General features: G+C 37.4%; 1 protein-coding gene across 2 annotated transcripts in view; it reads right to left on the bottom strand.

Annotated features, from left to right (window-relative positions):
- GNA13 (G protein subunit alpha 13) overlaps positions 1-22,074 on the bottom strand; it is a 30,369-nt gene that overhangs the window by 6,906 nt on the left and 1,389 nt on the right. Inside the window, exons 2-3 of one of the 2 annotated variants that reach the window (XM_059670079.1) lie at positions 20,448-20,674; positions 3,226-3,276 (exon numbers count right to left, since the gene is read on the bottom strand). In XM_059670079.1, coding sequence (XP_059526062.1) covers positions 3,226-3,276; positions 20,448-20,674 — 278 coding nt within the window. The remainder of the gene's footprint in view (positions 1-3,225; positions 3,277-20,447; positions 20,675-22,074) is intronic. The other variant, XM_059670080.1, reaches the window with a different exon arrangement.

Here is a 22,074-nt window from a genome sequence, read left to right as displayed (position 1 = left end):
ATGATTTACAGAAACATTCTCCTACTAGTGCTCATTTAGGTTGCTTTTTATTTTTTGCTTTAATTAATAGAGGTGCAGCAATTAAAATTCTCATGCAAACATCTAAATAATCGGGAATAAGATTATGAGGTCAAAGGTTATAAACATTTTGACAACCCTGGACACTAAATGCCCAACTGCTTTCTAGGAAGGTGGTACCAATTCACAGTGCACTTGTGTGCCAGATGCCTCAGAAACATGCCAGCCCTGAATTGTTCTTTCTTTAAAATGCTCTAGTTCCAAAAATATAAAAACATATTTATTATTGCCTTAATTAGGAGCTAACATTCTAGTTAGGAAGCTCAAGGCTAATTCATACAAAGCATAAAACACAGGACAATGTCATTTAATGCTAAATGGTGTAACAGTAATAGTGATTAGGAATGTGAATTCTAGGGTCAGCTTTAATACTAGCTGTGTAACCTTGGACAAGCCACTTAACCTCTCTGTCTCAATTTCCTCATTTGTAAAATATAGTAACATTCCTAGGGGTGCTGTGAGCACTATATGAGTTAAAGGAATGAAGTGCTTAAGAGTCATGTTTGGCATACTTTATGTTACTATCTAGCAGTTCCTACTGTATCAGCCACCCACCACCACGGCCACTTGCGGTAGAGAGGGAAATCAAGAAGGCTGTGACAGGCAGGTAAACTTCCACTCAAGTCTCTGCAGTCTCATTTTTAAATGCTCACCGTTCATTTGCACTTGACAATCTATTCACAAATACAATGTCTACAATAAGAAAACTCATTTTCTTCCTTACCAACTCCAACCAGTAAATTTTCCTTTCTATTTCCTATCCCTCCAACAATGTCTGCATTCTCTAAGCCTCTCTATCATCTCCTATCTCACATTAAATCCTCTGTTCCTTCTCTGAATCTTTCCAACATTTTTCCTTTCCTCCTTATTGTCCCACTTCTTTTATCTCAGGTGTGGATCACCATCTCTTCACTAGTTTCTCTGCCTTGAATGCCTTGCACCTCTTGGTTTCACCTCTAAGCCACCCCCAGACTGACCCCCTCCTGCATCTTGAGTTCGGAACCACCCACACCCCATCAGATCTGAACTTTGCTGACTGGCTTTCATGACCCTCCTTAGCTCGCACCTTGATCTTGGACTTCCAGCCTCCAGAACAATGATTAGTAAATGTCTTTAAGCCCTCCCAGGCTGTGGTATTTTGTTATGGCAGCCTGAGCAGACTGAGACAGGGGGTTTATTTCATGGAACTGTCCCACACCCTATGCGGTTGGTTCTCTTACTATGCCTATGACATGGATGAAAAAACTGGTTTAGAAACGCCCAAGGTCACACAGAGCCAGTCTGTGATAGCACTGGGATTGGAGCCCAGGTCCTTGATCTAGGTGCTGTTCCACCTACCAGAGGGTCATGGGGCTGGGCACACAGAAGGGCTTCAATGACCCTGGTGCCACAGTCAGAGATGGAGAAGCAAATGCAATCCTGTGACTTGTCTAATATGTACAGAATGGGTGGCCAATGTCCAGCGCACCCAGGTTTACAACTCTTCCCTCCTTTACAACTACCAACTGATTACAGCACTTTTTCCTTTTTATTCCCGATGTAGCCTCAGAACTGTCCTCCATATAAGACACCAAGCAGTTAGTACAAAATTTACTGGAGTTGGCCTATAGCAAAAGACCAATAAGCATAGAACTAAGTAAACCAACTGTAGTAATAAGTGCAAGGAGGTTTGAAACAAGCCAGGGCTGGCCCTGAAAACAAGAGGAGGAGACCTACTTTAAGCGGTATGCTCAGAGAAGGCCTATGTGAAAGGCAAATTAAGAAGAGCAGGTCAGCCCAGCCGCTGTGGCTCAGTGGTTGAGCGTTGCCTATGAACCAGAAGGTCACAGTTCGATTCCTGGTCGGGGCATATGCCCAAGTTGCAGGATCATGCCCTTATAGTGCAGGAGGCAGCCGATTCACGATTTTCTCTCATCAGTGATGTTTCTATCTCGCCCTCTCCAAAATCAATAAAGATATATATATATTTCAAAAGTATAAAAGAAAAACAAAAAGAAGAGCAGGTCAGTGTTTGGATTGGAAAACATGAAAAAAACCTCTTAAAAATTAGTTTATCTACTAAGGATTCTCTTAACATTTTTTAAGGCTTATAATCTGACCAGATGGAAGAGTGATAATGAGATAAGACTTAATAAAAAGTTTCATGGATGTGGACTGAGTAAAAACAGATAAATACGGGGATCCCAACTTTTGGAACATCTGTGTGTAAGAAACAGGTAGGAGAAAAACACCGGTTTTAAGGGCAGACAAATACAATTTAGCAAAATACAAAATAAGGGAAAATATAAACATTATCCTGCTAGAATAAAAAGAGGGCACTTTTTCACGTGTCCTAGATCCATCGGTACGTTACTTTCCTACTTGTAATGGGTTTCATGTTGTGCTTCCCTTAAGTTATAAAGTTAAATATCTCAAAGAACCCATGAGATTATATTAAAATTTATAACAGAAATTAGCTTTAAGAGGAGGAAAACAGAACTGCACTAAACCTAGCAGGTAACAAATGACTCTAAGGCAATGGCTTCCAAACATTTTCTAGGCAGCAGAACCTTTCTCCCAATGGTGTCTTCTGCATGAATCCAATACGGAGAACAAACAGTGCAGCTGCTCTGCCCGCGGTGGCGCAGGCCAGGGCCAGCCACAGCCAGCTGAGAGCTGCTGGCTCTGAGGGATACACGGCAGGAAAATCACAAACTCTTTCTCCTACAACGTGGAGTCTCTTCATTGGGCCTTCAGTATCTAGCCCTCCTACACTGTAACTCAACACAAAGGGGCCCCGAGCTGGAAAATACCGTTTTCTGAAAGGTTTTAAAATCAATGAACTCACTGTGTTCTTTCTGTTTCTGTTTACAAAAAACCCAAAAGACAGTAAAGTAGAACATATAAAATGCAATCTCATTTTCAAACATAAACTTCTTTCTCTAAACAGTTTTACTTTCATAAAGCAGTGGATAGGGCAATTCTTTAAGGAAATGGCAGAGATCTGGATAGTAGAGGGAGAAAAAAATGAAGTGGAACAGTCAGAATACTGCCATTAGGACACAGAAAGAAGCAAATAGCCTGATACATACTTTTTCTAAATTTCCTGACATCAATATCCTGACTATTGCTTTCAAATGGCACTGAACACTCAATTAAAAAACTTACTGGTTCTCCAAGTTTATCCAAGTTATCCAGGAAATATTTTACAGATTCACCCTAAAAGCAAGAAGAAAACAAACAGTTATTAGGGCTGAGAAATGGAAGATTTTGTTACAACAGTTTATATTAAACTGTCTGGTTGTACACTTAATCCAAACATAGTTTGTTTCAGACTGAACACTAACCCCACTAAAAACATATAAATGTCTGCCTCTGCCACAAAGTGCCACAGCCTGGTTAATTTCACAAATGCTTTACATAAATGTGATCATTTGCTTGGATTGCATGTATGCTTTTGATATCAACTAAACTTTAAGTGGGATTTTTGTTTGTCTACATTTTTCTGCCTTAAGTTTATAGCAACGGTGGTTATCTTCAGAGACAAGAGCAAACCAGAGATGAGGTGAGAATACCGTATAAAATATCTTCCAATTATAGGCATGTGCCTGGAGACACACCTTGCTAAGGAAGATTTTGAGTAATGTTGCAGGCTTCTGTCTCCAATAGGTCTTCTTTTCCTGAGTGACCAGCCTATTCTCACTGAGCCCAGATTTCAATTGGCCCTCCAGGCAATTCCAAGCATCTAAACTGTGTGAAAATGTGTTCCTAAAAGGCAATACTTTAATAGAGGAAAACATTTCAGGAAAGAAGGCTCTGAGTCTTGGAATCTCCCAGTGTTCTCTCCCTGTGTTTTCACTTTGCCTGTTGGATTTCTACTGAGGCACTTCCCTGCAGGAAGACCCTGAAGGCTGGGATTCCTTAATGTATGGGAGAGTCACAGGAAGACCTTGCTATACTGTAGTTCCGACTGGAGTGGAGATGGGGTGGGGGAGGGAGTAGTTCCCATAGTTCAAGTGATTTCTGGGGCCACACTTTCAGTCATAAGGAATTAAAATAGCAGTTCTCACATTTTTTTATCTCAGGATCCCTTTTCACATCTTAAGATTCTTGAGGAACCCAAAGAGACTTTGTTCATGTGGCTTATAGCTACTGGTATTTATTTACCACATTAGAAAGTAAAACCAAGAGATTAACAAATATTTTACTTAATAATTCATTTTAATATGTCAATAATAAACCCATCGCCTGTGCATCTATTTTAACATATCTTAATAAAAGATAGTGAGCACTCATCTGCTTCTGAATCTGAACTGCTGCTACTTTAGGTTGGTTGAAGTATATGATGAAAATCTGGCCTTACACAAAAATGTAGTTGGAAAAGAGAGAAGTGTTTTAATAATTTAGTAAGAAAACACTTCCTGAAGTACTAGTAAACTACTAGATAGATTTTTGTGCTCTAAAATTGCAAAGTCCAATGGTTTAAAGTGGCTTACATCCGTTCCATGCATAGCCAGTCCTTCTATTTGCAAGTTTGAAATATGTTAAAGAGAAAAAAATCAAGAGATATGAGAGAAAACTACAAATCTGTTTACTCCTTAAATTAATTACAACTGTGACTTGTGTTACCATATTATATCGCATCTATTGCCATAATAAGGTATAATATGCCTTTAATTTTCATTAGTTTTATAATCCCCAAACAAAGCCAGGTCAAAATGTTTTCTGAATATTCATTAAGCAGGCTTCATTAAGCATATGTTTGGAGAAATCTAGTCAATAGGAAATTTATTAACCTGCCTTTAAAAGTGACCTATAGGTGTTTTTTTTAAATTAATAATTCACATTTACATAGAGTAGTAATTGAAGCCCTGCAAATATCTTTGTGAAGCAACATCTAAATAAGGATCCTTTTGGACAACATTCTGTGCACAGACTATGAGTAATATAAACTTTTCCATCTAACATTTACTTATGCAAGGTTTATAGCAAGAACTGAATGCCAAATAGAAGTAAGGTACAAAATGAAAAAAGGGTGGGGTTAAAAGTTGGTTAATGAACCAAGATTCTTCATTCAGTCTAAGGAAGTGGCTAGTAACAAAGATAATTACTCAATTTCCCATCTGACTTGTTCTTTCTCTATTGTTTCTTCACATATTCACATGAAAAGATGAAATATAACATGATATTGCTCTGCCCACACTGTTTGAAATCTAAGATTAGAACATTATACATATTCCTTAAAGACAATAAATATAAAACCAGGCCTGATTATATTTAAAGAGTGTGTTCATAGCTTTGAAAATGACTCTAAATTAAAAGATCTTGAAATCATCCTATTTCAAACATTTGAAATATATCACCTCTATGATGAGTGCCATGTCTTTTTTTCTCCCCTTAATTTTAACTTCAAAATAAACCATAATAAAGAGGCCAGCTCTGCACACAGGGCAGGCATCAAGCTCTCTGGTCCTGAACCTGTCATGGGCAGTTTCACTTCTCCTTTCATTTATTGCCCTCCCGATGTTCTCATTTTGCCTGGTCTTCACAAAGGACCTATTTTATTGTTCCTTATCTTTGAGATGGCCTACTTTTTGTTTAATGACGTTCTCTATTCATTTTTATTTGGAAAAAGCATTTTAAAGTATTGATGTGACGCACAGTACATGTTTTTAATAAGGGTGATATTGTCATCTTTATCATTAAAGCATGCTTAAAGTATTAACTCATGTTTTTTGTTTGGTTCACAAGGAGCGAGAGGATTTACTTATAGTCATAGGAATATAAACTATTGCCCTTCACTTTGTAGATAGGTCAAAATTATGTAGACTCCAACTAAATGCAGAATTTCAAATTTCTTGCTAGTATTTTCTTTCTTTCTTTTTTTTTTTTTAAATATATTTTATTGATTTTTTACAGAGAGGAAGGGAGAGAGATAGAGAGTTAGAAACATCGATGAGAGAGAAACATCGATCAGCTGCCTCCTGCACATCTCCCACTGGGGATGTGCCCGCAACCCAGGTACATGCCCTTGACCGGAATCGAACCCGGGACCCTTGAGTCCGCAGGCCGACGCTCTATCCACTGAGCCAAACCGGCTCCGGCAAATTTCTTGCTAGTATTTTCTATGTGCATCACTTAAAACTTCCAAAAGGGCCAAAATTAGTTAGGTACAACAACATAAACCACTCCAATACTTGAAAATATTTTCCATCAAATTAAGTACCTATCCAGATTAATCTAAGATAATTTACAATAGCCTAATTAATTTTAATTCTTTCTTGCATATAAGCTATAAAAATAAACTAGTGCACAAAATTAGAAATGAGATTTTTGGAAAGAACTCAGTTATCACTTTATTTTATAAACTGCCCTTTCTTTGCCACTTCTCACAAATGAATAAATTCCTTTTTATATACAATTTTTCAATTAGACTTACCAACCAAATAATTTAAAGTTAGATTTTAGTTTTTAAGAGTATTCCTGTAGTCCTACCAAATTCCAATTTACACATAACACAAAATGTACAATGCAGTTTAGTAATTCTCTTATTTTATTAAAATGCTTCATCCTAGAGATATGAGAAAAAAACTTAGCCATATGTCTAACACATTTTTGGATACATGGATATCTTATATTTATGCATGTGAACCTAATACTTATATGCTATTCAATTTTGTTATTTTAGAAAGTATCAATTATCCTCAAAAGTTTGTATAAAAACTACAGTTCCTTTTAAAAAATAATACAGGTTTCTGAGTGAAGGCCAGCATTTCTCTTAAAAACCTTCTTCCTGTAAAAATGAAATGCAGGCCCTGGCAAAGTAGCGTGGTTAGTTAGAGTGACACCCCGACATGCAAGGTTGCAGGTTTGATGTCTAATCAGGGCATATACAAAAGAAGCAATCAATGAATGAATGCATCATTAATTGAAACAAATCAATGCTTCTCTCTCTCTCTCTCTCTCTCTAAAAATCAACAAAAAGAGAAATACAAATTTTAAATGTAAGAAAGAAGTTTAATATTACAGAGAGGGGCTAGCTTTAATATTCTATATAATCGACCAAATGGTGGAACGACAGGTCCCTATGATGCGCACTGACCACCAGGGGGCAGACGCTCAATGTAGGAGCTGCCCCCCTGGTGGTCAGTGTGCCCCCACAGGGGGACTGCCACTCAGCCAGAAGCTGGGCTCATGGCTGGCAAGCGCAGGGGTGGTGGCAGGAGCCTTTCCTGCCTCTGTGTCAGTGCTAAGGATGTCCAACTGCAGGCTTAGGCCCGCTCCCCATGGGCTCCTGCACTGCGAGAGGGAGTAGGCCGGGCTGAGGGATGCCCCTCCCCAGTGCATGAATTTCGTGCACCAGGCCTCTAGTGATATATAACACTGCTTAATTAGGCAACATGGTAATTTACTGCATATTTATTCTATGTTACCATTTAGTATGACCAGTTTCTGTTCCTTACACACACACACACACACACACACACACACACACACACACGGGAGAATTTTCCATGTAAACAAACAAACAAAAATCACATACATTTTCTAAGAATGCCTTGCCAGTTCTGAGAAAATCAGTGCCTGCAGGAAATACTAACGTTGCACTTCTAAGTGAACAGGATATAAAACTGTACAGAAAGTCCTGAAAAGCTTATCTCAACACCAAGGTTGTACTGAAATACCAGAAGGAAATACACCAAATATCAACAAAGATATCTGTGGTGGTGTATAAGTGGCTGACTGGATGTTTTTCTACAATGGACATATAGTTTTAAATAAAATTTTAAAAAAAGCTAATTTGGATTCTGGAGCGGGTAATTCTCTCAAAAAATAAAACAAAACAATTTTCCTACATTCCAGTTTTCACATAACAATAAAAAGCTTAGCATTTTGAGAATTCCTCAAAACTAAAATACTTTTTTGGAAAGGGTCAATCTTATGCAATCAGAACAAAAAAATATTTAGCTGTGCTAGCAGAACTAGAACCTTTCAGTATTAATTTTTTTTATTTTCAAAAAAGAAATGACCTCAATTGTTAAAAAGAAACAAAAAACACAGTTTTCCAACACAGGTTGGAATATAGTTTCAATTCCCCTGATAACCAATAGAGGGCCTATAAGAGCAATTCACAATACCCAGAAGTCCTTGTGAATGCACAACGGATGGAAAGTTCTGCTCTATGATGTGCTACAATGAATCTTGAAATCCCCACAACTCAAAATTACACAATAATCAACATTAAGTAACATTAACAATCAATATCAATTAATAAATCCTATGCCTTTATTACACAGCAGGTGAGAGGAAAACCCAGATCACTTTATTCCCAGTTAGGTGTTGAACCTATTATTCCCAACTCTGGCCAGCAGAGTAGCTCCACACAACCTGTGCAAGCTTTAATCATCTTCCCTTTCCAGTTTACCTGGCAAACACGTCAGACAGCAAAGCAATGCAACCTATGAATGTTTCTAAATACCGATGAAGGTGGGAAATAGCTCAAAATTTATATTGGTAATCAGTTCCTTTTCCAAATCACTATTTAGTTAATTGTGCTATAAAGGGACACAGGAAAGCATGGTTGGCTGTGAACGTAAGACATGGGCTACGGAGTCCTACAGCCCAGAGTTTGAATCATGGCTCTATCACCAAAACTACCTGTGGCCTTAACCTCTATGGACCCATGTTTTATGTATAAAATGAAGTGAACAGGACAACATGCTCTCTTAGGTCTTTTCTAGGTTAGTAAACCCTTAGTGATTCTGCATACTCTTGGCAGAAAAGCAACAAATACTATAGCATTTGTCATTCTCACTTACAAACACTGTTGGTTGACTTTTCTATCTGCTCCCCACTAGACTGAGAGCCTCTTGTAAGACAGCTAGACAGGCAGTTCTTCAGTTCCCAGGGCCTGCCCACTCAGCCTAGAACATACTATGGGAATGTATTCAATACATGTTCGCTGAAAGAGTAAAGAAATGAATGACTTGTATAACTGATCAAATTATTGTCCCATTATATAAGAAATGGTCATAAAACAATCAAGTACAAAGTGAAAAGGTCTTGTGCTTGCTTGGCCTAACAGATTAATTATTACTAACTGATATTAACTCTTCTCACAGTGAGATTCAAAGAAACTAGTTAATACAATGTCCTCCTGAATTTTAAAAAGACTTGAAAAAACCCAACCTACTAAGCCAGGTGGTTGAAAGTACTGCAAAGGGAAATGAGAACAGTCATTTCAAGTGGATCTTCTCTACTTCCTCACCTCTCTTCCCTCTTCAGGCCCTTCTGGCCTGACTTCATCCTTACCAAGTCTGTCACTTGCCACAGTCAGCAAAACCTCCCCATTGCCAAAATCAATGGACATGCCAGTCTTTACCTTACAAGACCTCTCAGTGGCATGTGACACCAATGACCATGTTATTCTTCACTGAAACACTTTCGGGGCCTCCATGGCATTACATGGATTTCTGGATTTTTCCTATCTCCTGGATTTCTCCTATTTTTCTGGCCATTTCTACTAGCATCTCCTCTTCTGAACATTCTCAAAAGGTTGAAGGTTCCTCAAGACTCTATCCCGAGCCCTAATTTCTTTTTATACTCTTTCCCTGAATAACTGTGTACATCCTATAGATTTTAAATATCACCCAAATACAAACAACTCCTACATTTCCATCTTTTAGCCCAAAGCTCTATTCTGGATTCCAGACTCATGTAGATCAAACTGTCTACTTGATTCCACCTGCATGTCTCACAGATCTCAACCTGATATGCCCAATTAAAGTCTTAATCTTCCCACTCAAATTCTTTTCTTACAGTCTTTTCATTTCAGCAAAAAGCACCATCCACCCGGTTGTTAAAACCAGAAACCAGAGTTACTTTTAACATATGCCTCTCTCCCTCACCTCATATCCAATCTGTCAGAACCCCAATGACTTTTTTACCTTGAATCCACTGTCGTCCCTACATCTCAATGGCTACCACCTAGCTCTGGAACTGCTTAGCATTCAGAACAGGAGAAAGGTTTTTTGATGAGTATTTACTGACTGACTGCTCTCCTCACTTCCCTCCAATCTCCACACTCCAGCAAGCTTTCCGCACCTTAGGTCCTGCATACATGGTACTCTTTCTGCCCGTCAAACTCTTCCCTCTCCTCGCCTGGCTGACCCTTTCTCACCCATGGGGTCGTAACTTAAATGTCCATCTCTTCAAACCATCCTCTTGTTTTGTCACAGGTTCCTTTTCTTTTCCTTCAGAGCACTTATCACATATGGGATTGTTTGTAATGTAAGTTCCTCCAACTAACACTAAGATGAATGAAATCAGAGATTATTGTCATTTGGTTCACTAGCAAATACCCAGCCTAAAACAAATGCCTGCTCAGTATTAGGTGTTCAAGGACATGCTACCAAAGGCTGCTGAAAGCTGCCAGTTGACAAGTTGATTTATCAGACTTGTTAAATAAATAATAACTGAACCCTTGAAATTTGCTCCCCAAGGCTTTCTTACCCTCATAGACTTTTACATTTGCTCTTCAATTTTCACATGAAGAGAAAAGAATTCAAATGATCATAATGAAAATACATACTCAAAGTCATGCTCTAAACCTTAATACTTGCATATAGTATAAAATATAAGTAAATAGGAAACCATCAGATGGACATATTTATTCTATCAAATAATGCATTTCTACAGAATAAAAGTTTTTTTTTAATAAAGAGCCTTCTTTTACAAAAGAAAGATATTTTACATTAAGGCCAAATGTGCAAAATGCTATACAACAGGTGAAAACCTTCTAATTGGTTGCAACATTTGATCATAACATAACTTAAAAGGTCAAGGAAAAAATTAAGCAAATATAATTCTCTCTGCCCTAGTCCAGGATTAAAATGTATATCATCTATATGGTAACAATTTTAAGTCCCTATCATTTTTGAAGCTGTAGCTAATAAAGACAGTTTTACTGCAAATGTGGCAAAGTAATAACAGTTAAAAATAGCAAATCATTTACATTGCAATATCTTAACTCAATAAGCTAAATCATATTACTCTTTTTAATGATTTCAACTAAAATGAAAAGTATTTGCAGCATATAGCATTCAATTATCCATTAGGTTTTTTTAAAAAAATCAATAAAAATGAGTTTAGAGACCATCTTACATTTGAATAGCAACTTGTCTAAAGTATAATCATGTCTATCTTCTTATTTATTAGGCCTTGTGTAGCACACAGTTGGCCAGGCAATAATAATGTGGGTAAATCTCTAGCAAAAACCCAGTCCCTTTGTTCACTGTTAGTATCTTCCATGAGTTTTACTGAAAAGGAAAGTAAAAGTCTCTCAGCACCAATTATTCATTATTCCAGCTCTTTTTCTTTAACCTTTCTAGAAGAGTTAAAAGAGAAATGTCCTATTAACAGGATACATGCAGCTGCTCCAGCTCAAAAAACCCAAAGACACTGTAAAACTATTTGGGGCAGGGGGGTGTAAAAGTTTTGCTCATTGGCTAACATCGTTTTTTAAATGCCAAAGTCAATAAAAAATTTTTCTTTAGGGGAACAAATTTGAAATTTGTTTATTTTGCTCCATGAGAAAAAGTAGAAATTCTCTATTAGACTGTTTTAGTTGGTTTTTATATATAAAGGTCAGAAGTCCTAAAATCTCATAAAAGTACGTGAAATCTTAAAAAGAAAATAATTTTGTATTTTATAAATATATGGATTTTTTTTTTTTTTACCTTGGAAAAAGAAACCCAAATACCCTCTTTAACTTGAGTGGTACTCACAAAGCCTCTGCCCACCATGGGCACAGGGAATGGCAGAAAGGGAAGGAGCACATTAGGTGAGGGTGGAGGGTTGCCACAGAGACAAAGGAGGGAGAGGGAAGGAGACAGCAGAGCACCTGCACCTATGCCAAAGGTATCTCACCACACTAAGTAAGGGGCAGGAAGCTAAGGATTTGGCTAAATCGACTACACATTAGATGGAAAATCAAGCAAAGTGACATGAGAAGACAGCAAAAACCAATGTAGCAATGAAAACCTCAAATCTCTCTCAGAAGTACTGCCTTTATTAGACAACATGTGGTCTAATGAGAATGGAAGCCATATTCTGCATTATTTAGAATTCAGAATTTTTTATATTGGTAAGCAAGCTCAAAGAATGAATCAAATAAAAGCTTACAGTGTTTTATTTTTTAAAAAGCTACATATGGTTTACGTGCATATGGCTAATATTAATAATATGGTTAATATGTGTCAGGCACTGCACTAAAGTCCTTTACATGGATTATCTCATGTAATCCCTACAAAAATTAGTAACAGTAGGTCCTTGGATAGTTCCCAATTTTCAGTTGCAGAAATTCAGAGATGCTGAGGGACTTGCTCAAGCTCACACAGTGAGTGGCACAGCCAGGACACGATTTCTGGCTGGCCATTTAAAGTTCCACTTTATCTCATGGCATTGTAGAAAACCGTATCAAATCTTAAGGCTATCACATTAAAATCATTTCTAAATGTTTTACAATATGCAAAATAAATCAATACATTTGAACATGGTTATTTTCTAATTTGTTTGGAAGATACAAAGTAAAGTTTCATGTAGCAAAACCAAGTACACAGGTCTTATGATTGAGACCAAAACCAAAATAAATCAAGGAAAAGTAATTCTACTCAAGTATTCTAAATCTGTTGTAGAGTAGTTGGGATGAAAAAGTACACTCACCAAAGTGATTTAAATTTTTAAAAATTTGTTTTGCCCAAGAAGAGAGATTAAATTTGAAAGATTAAGATGAACAACTACTATCAGTGCAGAAGATGGTAACTTTAGTCCAGTTCTCAAAACAAAACAATTTCCTTGATCTGTATAAACCCATTCTAATAATGCTCTGCTAATGTGGATGGAACAAACTGTCTCGAAAAAAGGCATCTTGCAAAATATATATATTTACCATATACATAAAAGTGAATTGTATCATGTAACTAGAAAAAAAATGAAGTACTTTCAAGCAAGGAAATAAAAATCACTTAATTTTCAGAAACATGCACATAAAAATATAGTTTCTAACTATAACAAAAATGTGCAACAAACTGCAATCTGGAATGCTCAATAGTATGAGAACTGTGACAATTATCTGAGCAACACTGCAAAGGAGCTCATAAAAATAATAATAGTGTTCTGATATCCCCTTCTCCAAACCAAGAGCAACTATATACCAGATATGTGCTAATTTCCAAATGACACTTTCCTAGAAAAATATATGGCTGCCTTTCAGATAACTGGTTGCCATTAAACATTCTTTTTCAGGGTTCATTGTCCTGGCCAGGTAGCTCAGTTGGTTAGAGCATCTTCAAAATATACCAAGGTTGTGAGTTTGATCTCTGGTCAGGGCACATGTAAGAGGCAATCAATCAATGCATAAATAAGTGGAACAACAAAATCAATGTTTCTCTCTCTCCCTTCCTCTCTCTCTAAAAATCAATAAAAGTTAAAAAGAAAAACATGTTCACAAAAAATAAAATAAAAATAAATAAGAACCATGCTCACTAATGGAACATCAGTAGAGGATGACTAGTAGTACATTTAGTATTCAAGGAGGTGAGGATTCAAACAGCCTTTCCAATGATGAATAGTGGTTAGGACGAACTGTGCCACTCTAAGTTAATACATTTACTATTAAATGTCATTTAAGTTTATTTATATCTCAAGTATAACCTAAGTTAATACAATAAAAAAGAAATGGCACAAGAGTATTATGGAAGTTCAGAATATAAAAAACTGTATGAATATCAGTGCAATGTTATGTATTCTTAAGAAAACCTTATACATATTTAATAATGTGCTAGAACTTATGAGAGGAGTGGTAATATTTGAGTGTATGGGTGTTGGTCAGAGAGTCTGGGAATAAAAGAAGAGAATGCTCCATGAATATAACATTGGAGTGCGTGCAAGATAGTTTAGTGGCTAGTGCTGTGGGCCACGAGTTGGTCTGGGTTCCAGTGTCCACTCTATTATTTACTGGTTCTGTGATTCAAAGCTTTAAGGAACCTCTCTCTGCATCTGAATTTTTTCATCTGTGAAGTGGGAACAATAACACATTTTCTATTTCTGTGTTTTGTTTTTAAGGATTGCATGATAGTGTATGTGACAGAGCTTTGAAAAGTACAAAGGCATTCTGATAAAACATAAAGTATTAAAATGTGATAGAATTATCAGCACTTGAATTCATTCTCTGGAGAAAGAAATCAGCACCTGTTTGGGGCTAATATGACGAGATACCTCAACTTGGTTGGGCTGCTGCCTATCTGAGGAGGGTCAACAGGGAATATTCAAGCCAGGGACTCCTTCGGTCATCATGCTATGCTTTCCTTAAAAGTGAGCTCACAAAGCTTTCTCCTGGGTTAGGTCCACACTCTAGTAGAAATTCTGAAACTAACATCTAGTTTTCCTAACAAAATGATTTCCTTGCTCCATCCCTTAGTTGTTTAATAAACATTTTCAGAGCAGCATAAATTACTGTTATCACTAGCTTTGTTTAGCAATAAAAGTGTAATACAGAAACCAGCAAAGTATTTTACAATCCCCCTTTCAGCACGGGGAGCCCACAAATCTCATAGCCAGTCAAGTTTCTACTCTCCCACCCCAAAATATAAGATATATGGACATGAACATATCAATATAACAAAACACATCAAGACATATACTTATGTATACATACATACATACATGTTCACACACAATCTCAGAAAGTTGTTTTGTATAAGTACATGCTAAAAACATTTTTGTTTTTTAATGTAAACAGTACTATAGCTCTGGGCTTCCAAGGTTTGGAAAAAATGTAACCACTCTGACATTTGATCAAATTCACCAACAAGAAATCCTACCCATAGAGACCTGAATTTTAAAATCTCTACAACCTCTAATGTTATATGTAATCCTTATCTTATATAGGCTGAAATATTTAACTCTAAGCCTAGAACCAGTAGACAATCAGTATCTAGCAACTTGAAGTCAAAGTCCTGTTTTGCTTTTATTCATAAAGAAAATGAACTGAATCCTTCTCCAACAGGAACATGGTTATACTTTACAACTGAAAGCAGAAATTGATTCATTTGCTAAAGCAAATCCAAATTAGTGTCAAAGAATAAACCAAAGCTTCTAACTCTATAGTATTTCAAATCTATGCTACAGTGAAAATAAATATTTTACTCCAACCTGAAGTTCTTACTTAGCACTCAGCTCTTTTCAGCAGCCAATACATGATATTAAATAGCTACTTTGTTACACAGAATAAACTACCCCATCAGCTTGGAGAAGTGTAACTATGTCAAGTACAAACTGTACTACTTAAGAAAAATTACATCTAACTGAAGGTACCATGATAACAAAGAAAACAGCTTGGTTTTAGGGATTGCAAAAAAAGACTGGTTGCCCTAGCTGGTTTAGCTCAGTGGATAGAGCGGTGGCCTACGGACGGAAGGGTCCCAGGCTCGATTCCAGTCAAGGGCACATGCCCGGGTTGTGGGCTTGATCCACAGTAGGGGGCAATCAATCAGGAGGCAGCCGATCAATGATTCTCTCTCATCTTGATGTTTCTATCTCTCTATTTCTCTCCCCTCCTCTCTGAAATCAATAAAAATATATTTTTTTAAAAAAAAGAAAGACTGGTTATTACAGGAAGTTGTATTAATGCTGACAAGTTAAATTGTTTCTAGAAATTAGGAAGCTCTAGAGCAGCAGTTCTCAACCTGTGGGTCACGACCCCTTTGGGGGTCGAACGACCCTTTCACAGGGGTCGCCTAAGACCATCGGAAAACACATATATAATTACATATTGTTTACAGTAGCAAAATTACAGTTATGAAGTAGCAACGAAAATAATTTTATGGTAGGGTAACCACAACATGAGGAACTGTATTAAAGGGTCGTGGCATTAGGAAGGTTGAGAACCACTGCTCTAGAGTATTCCTCCCAGTGTCACACACTTTCCTGTCCGTATACCCAAGTCTACAAAGTTTGCTTATATTTCTGAATAAGTAACTATATATTAAAAAACCAAAAAATTTAATTGGCAGTAATCCCTAGTTATTTTCTTAGTTTTACTACATACCTCCAGTTGTTTCATTTCCTAGCCAACGCTGGACTCCCATCTCTTTAGTCATCTAGCTTACCAAATTCCCTAACTATTGTCACGTAAGAGAGGGTGTCTCCTCAATGCAGTGGCAGGCTGCAGTGAATGCATAGCCAAAACTGAGCATTACAAACATTTAACCCAGTACCAACAGAGACCACTTCTTAGGATGTAGGTATTATCCTCAGTGTGCTAGTGTATAAGAACTAGAACGGTCCCTTAAGCTATAACAACAGATTAAATTCTTTTTCCACAGTAAGCTACTTAGCTTACCCATAATGAAACTAACCAGAAAAGGAAATGTTTGCCTTTGAGAACTCGGGGGGGAAAAAAACATTCATGTTTGCACCCAAAGTAATTACTAACAAACGACTGGACTGCTGAAAACCTACGCTGTGATATCACTATCCTATCCCTTGCCCCAAAAACTAGTAACAGGGCAGTCATTCATCTGAAGCAAAAAAGCCACAGAGAGGCTTAACAAACCGACACATTTTCTTTTCCTTTCAATTTGCATTAATAAGTTTAATAATCAATTGTTAGTTAAAACAAAAATAGCCAATTTTACCTCTCATTTCCCCTGTTTACTCTTTCTATCCAAGATTCAAGAATATACATTATTAAACACTGCAAAAAAGAAAAATTATTCTGCAACACAAGGACTTCCCATCTCCTGGAAAATTAACCAATTAAAATACAAAAATAATTCATATTTTCTGGAAGGAACTTAATGTGAGATGTTTATTTTTTTAAAAAAATAACCTTATTAATTCAGTATGTCTAAAAAATGAGGGAATAAAATAAATGTCAGGTCTTATGCTAGTGAGAGAGAAAAAGACAAACAAGTCATACCAAAGGAGCCTCTACTTCAGTGGGAGAGCCAAACAAGAATGCAAATAACTCGAACACATGTGAGGGTTAGAACACAAGCATACCACAGAGAGCACGGGCAGGGGCATTCCAGCCGGGACCATGGGGAAAGCTTTGATCCTAAGCACTGTTCTTCAGTGTGGCCAAGGAACAAATTCATCCAAATTGCCAATGGCTGTCTGCTAAAAATACAGATCACTGGGTCCCCTCCCAGATTCCTGAATCAGATCCTCTTGTGATGATGTCTTGGAATCTGTTTAGCTTTGTATTAAGCAAGCATTCCAGTGAATCTGATTTAAGGAGTCTATGGAGTACATTTAGTCACATTAAAATTTGATTACCACTGTTCTAAGTGAAGGGGAGGACCTAATGAACAGACACAGTACTTAAAAACCCTGACAGAGGGACTTTGTGAAGAGAGCCGTGAAAGCAGATCATCAGGGGATGTGGGAATTGAGGTGTTGTAAGACGTGTGCAGTAGTCAAATAAGCTATATTGAATATATTGTTGGAATCATAGGTAAGCTAGCTAGTTTTGAATCAAATAAAGAGGCTGAACTCTTGTTCTTTAGGCAATAGAGGATGAGCAAAACTTTCTGAGCAAACCCATGTTGTATATGACCAAGATTACCTGGGAATCCAAGCAAGAGGTACTAGAACAAAAATGTAGAGGAGGAAATGAGTGGATGCAAGAGATGTTGCAGGGATAGAAAAGACAGAACTTGGGGAATGGCTGTATGTAGACAAGAGAAGGAACCGAATATGACTTTGGAGGAAAATTTTTAATGAGCCAAGTGCCTTCCCAGTGCCTGACACTATGTCAAGCACCACAGAGCATCCAAAAAGTATGAGAATCATTAATAGTTGAGCACCAGATACCATTAACAATGCCAAGAATATATAGGGGCGGAGGGGCCGGGGGGGTGGGGGGGGAATCCATGTGCTCCAGGAGTTTAAAATTATATCTTTGCCCTGTCCCTCTTTTCTTGTGTGTCTACTTTTTATCAGGAAAATTGTATTTCTAGAACTTGTCTCTCCTGCCCAATGTCTTCTTTGCTCCTGAAGCATCAGCTGGCTCAAGTCAAGAACATGCAGATCCTCATCCTAAGTGGTTTTTAGCTATTTGTTCTTAATGGCAAATACTTAGGAATGCTTTCTCAACAATGATGACAAGACAGTCTTGATATGAGACAGTAAGAGGTGAATGTCCAAATTCAAGAAGTGCCAGTGAAGCCCACCTTCAATTAAATGGACTTATGGAACTTTCCCACAGAGAACTTTAGAGTACAGTCGTTTATTCATTCAGTCAATATGAACTGCATGCTATTACAGATGGCATTTCTTCCCTGACCTGGAAAGATAACATCCTGAAAAAATTTAAGAGTGGAAAGTGTGGTTTGTTGGGAAAATGAATTCAGAAGGAGAATAAGCAGCACTTAAAAGCAGGAGAGAGGGTGAAGGGAGATGAGAAGGGGTTGTGGGGAGGAACTTATGCAAGACTACCAAAACTCATACAACAAACTAGAGGCCAGGTACACGAAATCTGTGCATGGGTAGGGTCCCTAGGCCTGGCCAGTGATCAGGGCTGATCGGGGCCTTTCGGCTGCTGGCCAGGGCCTTCCTTCTGGCTGCCAGTCGGGGCCTCCCTTCCCCAGCTGCTGGCTGGAGCCTTACTTCATTCTGTGCCACCCCCTGGTGGTCAGCACACGTCATAGTGAGCGATAGAACCCCTGGTTGAACTCCCATGGGGACACTTTGCATATTAGCCTTTTATATATATAGAATATATATAGATAGATAGATACTGACCAAAGGACAAAAGTTAACTACAAGTCTGAGAACTGGATGGAGGTCACTTGTTAAGTTAAATTAATAATTTCCAACATATAATGTTGCCAGCTACTCAATTTTCACAATATTGTGAGGTAATCTCTGCCTTCCATTAATGGACAAATTACTTGACAAGACACACACACACACACCAAAGAAGAGAACTATACAAAATAGCACATAGCCAAGTGCTAGACTGTATGACACACATGAGAGCCATAATTCAGAGACAGATCTAAGTATCAGTTTTATACAAAGTTAACATAACACTTTTTTAGAACTTCTTAGAGCTAAGACTGCTTCTGAGTACAAACTATAATGGCAAAGACTGCTGGCTGTACGTCATTTTGTAGCCACACCCATAAATATGGATGGCTTTAATGCCAGTGACAACACCAAACAACATTCTAAGCAGTTTTACTCAAAATGTCCCTTTATTTTGATCATAGTACAATAACACTTCAGATCTTAGCTCCAAATTGTATACAGTCTAGATTGCTATCATTCCTGGGATCTTTCCAGTCTTTGACAAATAAAACCCAGAATACAATCAAAGCATTCACAATTAAATGACAAACCACTTGATTTAAACAAAAATCTATCTTAGTTATTACTTTTGTATCTTTAACCTAGATCGGATCCTTTCTCTTCCACCCTCTGTAACAGCTACAAAGTTTTATGTTCTTGTTTAAGACAAAGTAGAAAAAATAAATATAAAACTTAGGTGCTTCCCATGTAAAACAGATACCTAATAACTTAGATAAAATAACTAAGATTTCTGTTTGTTTGTTAAAAAGATACATTTTAGCCAAGTGAGGACGTAGCAGGAAGGTGGCCATTTATGAACCAGGAAGTGGGCCCTCACTAGACACTGAATCTGCCAGCACCCTGATCTTGACCTTCCCAACCTCTAATGTGAGAAATGCATTTCTGTTGTTTTTAAGTCTATCGTAGTTTGTTATTACAGCCCAAATGGAATAGGACACCCACTTAGTTGGTCCAGAAATTTTTCTTTGAAAAAATAAAAAATTCATTTTGTAAAATGTGCTTAGAAGCCTTAAAAAAATACACATGCAAATGTATGAAAAGCACAATGACTGTTAAAGATTATTAAGGACTTTAATCTGTTACTCTATTAATCTGTATCATAAAAAATGAATACTTTTAAAGACCAAATAGCACAGTTGAACCTAGTTCAGTTATTGAACTCTTAGTCCAAGAGTAAAAGGTTGATTTTTTTAAAAAGAAGGATGAATATTATTGCTTTAATAGAGAGGTAATTATTTTCCAAAGCAGAGAAAGCGTAGCAGTGCTTACGAAAATTGTTATCTTACTTTCAAAAAGGAAAAATGATCAATTAACTATCACAGCTTCACCAAATCTATGGGGTTTACCTTATTTTTACCTTGCTAGTAAACAGCTCATCTATATAGCAACCCCAATTTCTGAGGCTAAAATTCTGCACAGATATATTACATTGTGGAAGTCAGTGAAAAGGGTGTGTAACTCTCAGATAATAAATGTCATTAAAATAAATCACAGCATTTTAACAAATCTCTTACCAGTTGAAATTCTCGACGTCGGTCATAGGCATTCTGTATGCCGCTGTCTGCCCATAACGCTCTTATAGCAGGAAGATATTGTAAAAAAACTCGAGTTTCCACCAGTCCCTGGGCCACCAAGGGGGAACGGGTATCAAATGACATCATCTTGTCTCCATTGAGTTGATTTGAGTTATCTCCCCAAGGAATATGAAGCTTCTCTCGAGCATCTACCAGCACCCTCATACCTTGGTTAAAAAAAAAAAAGAAAAGAAAGTAAGTTTGATAGAAATCATTAGATTCTCAAAGATTCTATTCCAGGATTATTTTCTTAAAATTCTTTACTACTCCAGACCTACCTCCTCCAAAGAGGGAGACCAACATCAAAACAGACACCTGTAACTTCTCGGAGTTTAAAAAAGCTAAGTTATGTACAGTCATAAAATCAGAGCCTTGAAAAGCATGTACTATTAAACAACTGCTCTTTCTGAAGGATTTTAACATGTTCTAATTTATAAAATAACTTCTGAGGTAGAAGGTAGTCAGTCACAAGAGGAAAAAAAAAAAAAGCTGCACAGACCGATGTCCAGGCTCTGAAGAAAACGCTGCAACCAAGATTTTCTGAGCCCCTCAAAAAGACATTCATTTACGAAATGCCAGGTTATTTGGTCCCTAAGTATCCTGCTTAATCCAACACTGAGTCTTTTAGGAACACATTCAAAACTCAAAAAAGCATGTCAAGCTTCACGTCAGTATGAGTCACAGGATGGCATTAGAGTTCCCTAAAAGAAAGACCAAATGCAAAAAAAAGATAAAAACCGAGATTTCAACTCACAGAGATTAGTTCAAGCCCACTATCACTACACTGTCATCTTTGGTCCATCAAACAGTCACATAACTATCAAGAACTCATTTGTTTGGATAACTGAAAAACTGTTGTGCTGTCAATTTTCTGATCATGCCAACTCAAAAAAGTAGATGTCTAGTGACTTACTGCATCTCATATTCAATGCTCAAAATGGGCACATGTAAGAACCAGGTATTTACCTGGCTCATAATCAGCTAACATGTCAACTCTATTCATTGACATAATTCCTGAATTCAGCTACATCAGGATACAAAGGTACCTTGAATTAAGAATTGGCAAGGTGGAGTCTGAGGCCTTGAAAGAGACCTTAATTACTTTCGTGCTAAACATTAAGATAGGATAAATACAGCTGTTTTGCACGGCTTAACTGCAGTGGTGCTAGGCTGGGAGCTCACTGTGGTCTGGGAGCTCCCCACTAGTGCTCTTCTCAGACATTAACCACCCCCCCCCTCCCCCCACTACATACACACACACCCAGTTTTCCTCTACTCAGTTCTGGGAGAAAAAGTGACCCAAAGGAGCTGCTTAAGTACTTCCCAAACAAACAAATTCCATTAAAAAATGCTGAAAAGACTTGAAACCTGTCGCAAACTCCTAGATAACTGCTACCCGGATGAAATAAAGAGAATCTGGATGCACCTGAAGGACCAGACTCTGTATCTCAAGTTTGCCAAAACGTCTTCTAAAACAGAAAATATCTGGTGCTAAGAAAAACAAGTGCTGCTTATCGCTCAAATGGCAAAACGAAAGCCATCTTCTCTAATCCCTTGAAATCCCAGA

Source organism: Myotis daubentonii, chromosome 16 (assembly GCF_963259705.1).
Source record: "Myotis daubentonii chromosome 16, mMyoDau2.1, whole genome shotgun sequence".
Taxonomy (NCBI): domain Eukaryota; kingdom Metazoa; phylum Chordata; class Mammalia; order Chiroptera; family Vespertilionidae; genus Myotis; species Myotis daubentonii.
Note: the sequence above shows the minus strand (reverse complement) of the source record. Positions and strands in the feature narration are given on the sequence as shown.